The sequence below is a fragment of the Zea mays genome, chromosome 1 (assembly GCF_902167145.1).
Source record: "Zea mays cultivar B73 chromosome 1, Zm-B73-REFERENCE-NAM-5.0, whole genome shotgun sequence".
In the NCBI taxonomy this organism is placed as follows: Eukaryota; Viridiplantae; Streptophyta; class Magnoliopsida; order Poales; family Poaceae; genus Zea; species Zea mays.
Genome location: NC_050096.1, coordinates 24,368,188 through 24,377,051, shown reverse-complemented (window position 1 = coordinate 24,377,051; position 8,864 = coordinate 24,368,188). Strand labels below are relative to the sequence as shown.

Below are 8,864 nucleotides of genomic sequence, written 5' to 3'. Positions count from 1 at the left end.
TTATATAGTTTCGACGATATTATTGATAAGACATGAAAACAAGAAATGTAAAAATATGCAACAATGTCTATTATTAAGTTTTCATCCATGGAAAGAGAATAACCTTAACACAATGGTCTCTAAGTACTTGCCAATCAGAAAGACTCGTTTATTTCAACATCACGTTGCAACAGCGTCCAAAACCACACGAATATGTTTCTCCAAAAATAAAAATAGCATGTACTCCCTCCGCCTCAAAATATTAGTCATTTTAGCCCTTAAATTTTATGTCTATATTCAAATAGATAACAATAAATCTAGACATATATATATAACACATACATTAAGTGTTAAGTATTGTATGAATTTACTCACTCCGTCCTAAAATATTAGTCATTTTAGCTATTAAATTTTATGTCTATGTTCAAATAAATGATAATGAATCTAGACATAATCAACTAAAAAGGTAAAAATGAATTTTATTTTGGGATGAATGAGTATTAAAATGCTAAAATGACTAATATTTTGGGAGGGAGGGTATAAAAGATGTATATTTCTTCATAACACTATAGCACAGAGCTAGAGTTAAGCATAGTTCTAAGCTATCCTTCAGACTAATGGTTCTAGCATAATTCTTAAGCAAAATGTCATGAGGTCAATTTTACAAATCGAGCAAGATTGAAGAACTAGCAACAAAACGAGAGCACCTAAAGAGTACCTTACGTCTATAAGGGGGACAGGTAGATGAATGATAAATTGACCATTTTTGGGCATGAACAATTCAGGTGACATAATCTAAGTGAGCGCCATGAACAATTTAGGTGACATAATCTAAGTGAGCGTTTTGTTTATAGGGACTAGTCCATTTCAGTCTCTAAATTGCCAAATATATGAGGAAATTTAGTTTCCAATTTTGATGATTTAGAGAGTAAAATATAATAAAACAAAGGGACTAAAAATTAGTCCCTAGAAACCAAACAACTGCTAAGGGCTAGTTTGGAAACCCTATTTTTCTAAGAGATTTTCATTTTTTCCATGGTGAATTATTTATTTTCTTTTAGAAAAATAGAAATCACTTGGAAAAATAGAGTTCCCAAATTAACCCTAGCTGGAGTTTTTTTTTGTTTTACTTTGCTTTTTTACAGGAGGTTAGGGCACATATGTACAAAGTCTAGAATTTCTTTTTTTTTCTGAAGGAACGAGTCAGACATTCCTACGACCTTCCGATGTGCATTGCGGCATTGCCAAACTATTGTCACGGATATGATCCAATAGATGTTACTATAGGATAAAACATATTTCGTCCATTTTAGTTTTAAAGATATTGTATTTACGTATACACGATATTTAGAAATATAATGAAAAAATATATATTTTTTATCCATGAGGTCACGCCCATTAATTTCTTAACCGGACGTCTACGGAAGGAGTACGTTGGGCTGGTGTTGGTGGAGGAGTGCATCTAGCGGAAACCTTGGCACATTTACGCTTGTCCGCCACTGGCCTCTGCTGCCTCCGCGCTTTTAAACACCTGTACCTCCTACTCCCGTAGGCCGCAGCGTGCATCGCGGCTCCCGCTCCCACACTCGCCTCCCTCATCAGTGGCAGCTAGTAGCGGCAGCACCCGCAGCTCGCAGGAGAGAGAGAGAGAGAGAGAGAGAGAGAGAGCAGCCATGAACCACGGAGGCGGAGCCGACAACGGTGTGAGCCCCGGCAACGTCCCGGTGTGCTACTACGGCGCGGCGGGGCGCGTGCCGGCGGCGCTGGAGCGGCGGGTGCGCGCCGCGGAGCTGTTCATGCGGTGCGCGGCGTGCGGGCTCGCGGTGCTCGCCGCGGCGCTGCTGGGCGCCGACCGCCAGACCCGCACCTTCTTCTCCGTGGAGAAGGCGGCCCGGTTCACCGACATGCAGTCGCTCGTGTAAGCGCCTCCGCTCCGTCGTCAACCCCTCCCCTCCCCTCGTGACTTTCAATTCCGCACTGACCACCCCTGTGAATGAAAGTGCTCCCACCCACCATTAATTAGTCAACCTCCAATGATGCATACGCATGCACGCAACAGCTGGAAAAAGGCGAACTCCTTCTCTTTCAGCGGTCTTTTTTTTTGTTTGCGCAAATTCGTCCGGGATCAACGCGTCCTAATCAGATGTCACAAATCCCCAGCACAGGGGACCGGACCTGCGCTGCGAGCGGCATGCATTCCTTTACCCCAAAAGCGTCGCCAGATTACTACTATTTGTTTTTTTGACTGGTGGTGGTCACCGTCACCGTGGCTTTGCAATCCTAGAGCTTCTTTCTGGTGCCGAGTAAAAAACGTACGTGTACTACTACTGCACAGTGTTTTTGTCTAGTGCACTATCTACCAGAAACGCTAGGAGCTATCACTATCGCTTTGATTATAAAGGCACGTCTAATGACCGATGGGCAGTAATAAGCAAGCAAAGGAAGCTTCCGTGATCAGGGCATGCCTGTATATCTTAGACTTATTATTTTAGAGCGCACCGGTTCCTGAACTGAAAGTGTACACGCGGTGCCACCAGACTGTAGTAGCAGTATATATATATCATATCAGCAAATGTGGTTGCGCGCTGCTGCAGAGGTTGAGAGAGAGAGAGAGAGTAATGGCGAGGCCAACGGGCAACCACACGTCCGGCGGCGAAGACGAACCAGCCGCTTAGTTTATTTCCTTGCCGTGGCGGTGGCTGTGGCTGCTGGTGCCGGGTGCCCGGCCCAGAATAAGCAGGATAGCGGCTGCTTTCATGGCGCTGCCTGTTCTTGTTGAAATGGCCGTGTCTTCTTTATTCGCACCATCGGCCGGTGGCGGTGTGTGCTCTGGTTCTGGAATCTCGATGGAGTTTTGTTTTCACTGTGACATGGTGTACAAGTAGTACGTAGTAAAACAATTGGCAACCACCACGTGCAGCGCAGTGTTAATGGTTCACTTCGTCCACCATTCATGAGCGCGCATCAATGCGACCTACTTCTCGCCTACCAGCACATAACGTATATATTTTCTATTTTAAACTCTACTATATACTCCCTCCAGTGCAGTAAAGGTACTCGTTTAGGACATGATTGTGCATACCAAGGAGTGATTAATTATCATAGAGTTTTTCCTGTTTGCCCCTATTAAATAGAGATATGGGTGCATTAATGTCACTAAAACAATCAGGCTTGATTGGTTGCTGCAGCAGCTCTAAGGCATTCTAGACTGGAGGTCTCAAGTTCGATTCCTCTTAAATGCATCTTTTTTTGTGCAATTACTAGGGGCAACAACGTCCAAATCCCAGACCCACGCGCGCTATGACTTCTTTTTGTGCACGCTCGGTCACGCGCAGGATGACTTCTTTTACTGTACCGGAGGGAGTATATATATATAAACCGTCGTGCAGTACCGTACGTACGTGTGTTGTGCCTTTTATCTGTAACTTTTTTTTTCTTATGGTATCCCAGAGTATTTATTTATATATAGTTTCCAGAACCAAAAAAAAAAAAACCCCCCAACGGTAGTTTCTGTACGTAACTGTGCTAACATCTGCTAGTAGCCTAAACTTTGAGCGATCGAAGTGACAGAAGGTGTTGCTAAAGCTCGGTTGCTGGCCTGGCACGCAGATTCCTGGTGATAGCAAACGGGATGGCAGCGTGCTACAGCCTGCTGCAGGGCGGGAGGTGCCTGGTGAGCATCCTCACAGGTGGTGGCGTACTAATCAACAGGCCCATGGCATGGGCCATCTTCTCCTGCGATCAGGCAAGTATTTCTATAATAATAATAATTGTCGCTGTCAGCCTTTATGCTTTTTCTTGGTCGCTGTCTCTATGTTCTTGCATGCATGTGTGTTTATTTGTCATTGTCGAGTGGTTGGTTAATTGTTCTGCTATCGCTTCTTCTAATAAGTTTCGGGGCCGGGGGTCAACACAGCCAGACGCGAAAAATACCTGCGATCAAAACAAACGGTGCTGGACAGCTCTGACGTTCAAACAGTAATGTTCAATGCATATTATTGTCATAGCAGGATGGAAACAGGAGATATGAGAGACTTCAGTTTAGGAGTAGGAACTTGGACGTGTCAATTGTCGATATATAGGAACACCACTTTGCTAGCTTTGCTATGTGCATACCGTCAACACTGACGTTCTTTTAGAGACGAGATGTTGACCTACAAAGACAGGGGGGAAGAAGTTGGCATTAATTGACACCTTGATATGCATTCATAGCCTACAGGACACCTCGTGCTGCTTGATGAAATTGTTGATTATGATATCTAATTCATGTCACATCCTTCCTTGCGGTTAGCTTTTTTTTTAAAAATTTGAGAAATCCCTGTGATAAAAATAAACGACCAGATAGGTGCCCAAACCCAAATATAGAGCCAACTGCCAAACAATACAAATGAACCGCATATCCGGGCCTCAGGATAGTAACGGTGGTAGTAATTTGTGGTCATATACATGTGCTGCTGCTAGCTAGCAATAGGACACATAAGATCGCTATGTTCCATGGCTAGCAAATGGTCGGGAACACTGTCAATGTACATCAACATGTGTAGGAGTTGAGTATTTGCTGCCTGAATGCAGCAGCCGACAGTCACAGTGTGCAGTACAATCAAGAACAGCAGTAGCAGTAGGTGAGATTCAGATGAGGCACCACACGCATTGTGTTATGCCAAGATCTAGATTGTTCTAAATTCCTGTCTTCTACACTGATGACATGATTAGTCTTGTGTCGAAACAATTGTTCTTGCCACAAACGGTACTTTTGTCCAAGTAGTGTAACTCTACGTACTACGTTCTGTGAACAACCTGGTGGGTCGTTTATTTGCATTGCATGCATATGCAGGTGATGGCGTACTTCACGATCTCGGCGGTGGCCGTGGCGATGGAGGCGGCGATGATCGGCAAGTACGGGTCGCAGCAGTTCCAGTGGATGAAGACGTGCCACCTCTACAAGCGTTTCTGCGCGCAGGCGGGTGGCGCCGTGGCCTGCGCGGTGGCGGCCAGCCTGAACATGGTCGGCGTCTCGCTCGTCTCGGCGTTCAACCTCTTCCGGCTGTACGGCAGCGGCAAAGGGAGGAAGTGATCTCGGTCGGCCTGCTGCCACTAGGAACACAGGGCCGGCAGCGCCGCCTGTTCTCTTAGGTTTTAACACCCAGTATGGAACCATAGCGCCATGGATGGATGGATGGTCTCTTCTTCTCCGGTTTGAGTTTTTCTGGTGTTGGGTAGGCATACCTGTCGTCTGTCAGCGTAGACATAAAAAAAAAGGTCTCTGGGACGCTCGCCCATGTATGTATGTATATGATGTGAAGTGATCCAAGGTGGTTCGCGTGCTATGGCAATAAACGTGTGGGAAAGCGATGTATCGTCGATGACTGTCGCCGCCTGCAGGGATGGCAGGGGAATTTACTCTCTGGGTTATTATACAATGCGGTAGCTGGCTTTGCTGATGCTGTGCCAACTGCCATCATTTACTCCTGACTATAAGCTTGATGCTGGCGATACTCCTGACTATATGCTTGATGCTGGCGAAAGGCATGTGGCGTTCTGAGTTCGGCACAGATGTACTCCAAGTCCATGCAGTGTGCGCTCTGACGCAAAGAACTCTTATTAGCAGTTCCACTAACCTCGTTTCCAATTCGAAGTCCTTTCAATTTTTTAAAGAGCCAAAATATCTCGCAATTGACCAAATTAATACAATAGAGTAATACTTCCACCGTCTCAAAATAGTTGTCGTTTTAGCTCTAGATTTTTATGTCCATATTCATATGATTGATTATGAACCTAGCCATATATATAGAACACAAACATTAATTATCCTATAAATCTATTTAGTAAATAGGTAAAACAAATTTTAATTTAGGAGGAAATAATGTTTATGTTAACAAATAAATATCATTATATTGTTTATTAATTATATTTTTAAAGTATATGTATTTGATATAGATCTTTGCAATATCTTATTATAACTTTCATTAAATTCAGTATGTTTTGCCTCTCTTTGTAATTTACAGAAAAGAAAGTATTATAGTTTAGAATAGAGCAAGTATTATGGATCAAATGGCTGTCGGTTGTTCACCTTTCGTTCTTGTCAAGCTAACGGTACGTTTGGTTGGGTTGTGGCTATTAGTTGTGAAAAAAGTTGTTGTGGATTATGAACTGCTAAAAACCATTTAGTGAAAACCACTAAAAAAGCTAAAAATTCTTTCATGTATATATTTTCACAGTTCCATCCAAAAGCCAATAAAAACAGGTCTAGAGGTGATTTCAGTTTTACATTATGAAAAAGTCGGCTCTTAGAAAAAGCTACTTTCTAGATCTAATCCTTTGGTTTGGCTTTTGACTTTTAGGGGACAAAAGCTAAACCAAACACACCCTAAAAATCTTACGATTATCTTTCAGGCCCACTATAATTTGATTGAGCATTCGGTTCGAAGTACCACAATATGGGCCTTCCAACGTGGATAGGGCTCTCCAGTTTTTAGGCAACTACAACATGCGCCAAAAGAACAAAGAGATAGTTTTTTTGTTGAATAACATAGTCGTCGTAGGTCTTAATATGAACTTCAAACCTTTTCCAACAGTAGTAGAGAAGTGAGGAGATGTAGAAATGTGTTTCCTTCCAACCAAGAAACCAAGCACGTGTGAACACAACAGATAGAGAAACTCTCTTCTTCCTTCACTTCATTATAAAAGGTATGGGTACATATATAAGCTCTAAACCCCCTCAAGGACATTTTCGGTATTGGCCCATAAAACCCCTTGTAGGTTTCTCAACAATTTTTTTTATTTCTTTGACCCCCAAAAGGATCAACTTACAATTTTTTACCCCATTGTTTTTTAACTTAGAGCATCTACAACAATAAGTCATATATTTGACTCCTAAAATTAAAATAGGATCTAATTTGAAGTGTTTAGGGTCATAAAAATACTTGCAGCTCCAACAATTAAGTCATATATCATGTTATTGGAAAATAGATTATTATTATTTAGGAAATAAAATGTTAGGAATAGTGTACAAAACAAGGTTATGGCTCCAACATATAATTATTTAATTTTTTTTAAAAATGGACACATGTTAGAGCAGTTTTTTTGTGTGTTAGAATCATATATTTTAAAATATAACTTTGTTTATGAGTTGTTGCTGATGCTTTACCAACCTATCTTTAGTTGCTTATATATCCTTTTGTTAGTTTGGATTTAATGGTGTTAAGTCAAGACTCAAAAGTGGAATAGTGAGCCCAGCGGCGGACTACTGCAGTCTGCAGATGAGTTGGCCTAGACAACGCAAGAGAAGCCATCGCCAGTGAGGAGCGGAACATGTCGTAGTCCCGCGCGGAAATCGGTCCCCGCCGCGCCAACATAGGACCCAGAGTCAGAGGCGTCGTAGGCTGCAACATGGTCCCCATAGATGGTGAGGCATGCCCCCACCCACTCATGGAGAGCTTCACAAAGGCGATGGTGGATGGCACGACAGGATTTGTGGTGCCTAGAAAGGCATGCGGTAGACGATGTGGCTGAGTTCGGCGATGCCCAAACGATCGGGGAGGCGAGGACGCCAAGACAGGAAGCGTGGATGTAGCGGGCAATGAAATGGGGAGGCATTGTTGGAGAGTATGTACGGGGCCAAGGAGGTTGTTGCGTGAGAGGCGACCTAAGGGCAGTAGAGGGAAGGCGAGGACCATCGTGACACGACGTGCTGTAGGAAGATAATGAGGTTGCAGCCACGCAGGGATCATAGAGGTGTTCTGTGCATTTGCGTGGAGCAGTTGAGGGGGGAGACGAGGTGGTGGCTCAGTGCAGCGCGCAATGATGGGCATGGCCGCATGGACTATTCAGGTCGACCCCATGTTGGATTTGAGAACATGCTAAAGGGTACATACATGCTATTAATCAAAAGACACTTAGATATGCATTTTGAGAGTTTATAGACCTAAATGACAAATGTGTAAGTTCATAAACCTTTAAGGCATTTTACTCTATTTTATATATTTATTGTAGTTAATGATCTACCTCGCGAGCAAAATAAGATGAATTGAACTAGCTCATTAGCTTAGCGAGTCAAGGTGACTTGTTATCTGACCCTAGTGTACACTTTCAAAACATAGCTCGTTAGGGGGGAGAGGATCTCCCACCTAAGGATTCCATTTGACTTTCGCCTTAGCGGATAGGAATGTCTTACAGTTTGTTTACAAGGATCATTACAAAACAAGGTTAGCGGATAGGCAAATGAAGAGTGTGACACGCGGATTTGTTTTACCGAGGTTCGGTTCTCGCAAACCTACTCCCCGTTGAGGAGGCCACAAAGGCCGGGTCTCTTTCAACCCTTCCCTCTCTCAAACGGTCCTTCCGACCGAGTGAGCTTCTCTTCTCAAATCAAAGCCGGCAACAAAACTTCCCCGCAAGGGCCACCACACAATTGGTGCCTCTTGCCTTGATTACAATGGAGTTTTGATCACAAGAACAAGTGAGAAAGAAAAGAAGCAATCCAAGCGCAAGAGCTCAAAAGAACACGGCAAATCTCTCTCGCTAATCACTAAAGCCTTTTGTGGAATTGGAGAGGATTTGATCTCTTTGGTGTGTCTAGAATTGAATGCCTAGCTCTTGTAAGTGGTTGAGAAGTGGAAAACTTGGATGCAATGAATGGTGGGGTGGTTGGGGTATTTATAGCCCCAACCACCAAAAGTGGCCGTTGGGAGGCTGTCTGTTCGATGGCGCACCGGACAGTCCGGTGCACACCGGACATGTCCGGTGCCCCCGCCACGTCATCACTGTCGTTGGATTCTGACCGTTGGAGCTTCTGACTTCTGGGCCCGCCTGGATGTCCGGTGCACACCGGACACCTCCTGTTCATTGTCCGGTGCGCCAGTATGGGCGTGCCTGCCTTCTGCGCG

The 8,864-nt window shown here is 43.9% G+C and overlaps 1 protein-coding gene across 1 annotated transcript; it reads left to right on the top strand.

Moving 5' to 3' along the window:
- Positions 1-1,546: 1,546 nt before the first annotated feature.
- Positions 1,547-5,334, top strand: LOC100283808 (uncharacterized). Its single transcript, NM_001353013.1, has 3 exons — positions 1,547-1,897; positions 3,589-3,724; positions 4,814-5,334. The coding sequence occupies exons 1-3, from the start codon at positions 1,653-1,655 to the stop codon at positions 5,051-5,053; spliced, it is 621 nt and encodes a 206-aa protein (NP_001339942.1). The 5' UTR covers positions 1,547-1,652; the 3' UTR covers positions 5,054-5,334.
- Positions 5,335-8,864: the final 3,530 nt, after the last annotated feature.

Excerpts from the sequence above, each read along its gene's own strand:
- LOC100283808 (NM_001353013.1), top strand. The coding sequence starts at position 1,653 with ATGAACCACGGAGGCGGAGCCGACAACGGTGTGAGCCCCGGCAACGTC. Across the intron at positions 1,898-3,588 it reads ACCGACATGCAGTCGCTCGT|ATTCCTGGTGATAGCAAACG; the intron begins GTAAGCGCCTCC and ends CCTGGCACGCAG. Across the intron at positions 3,725-4,813 it reads CCATCTTCTCCTGCGATCAG|GTGATGGCGTACTTCACGAT; the intron begins GCAAGTATTTCT and ends ATGCATATGCAG.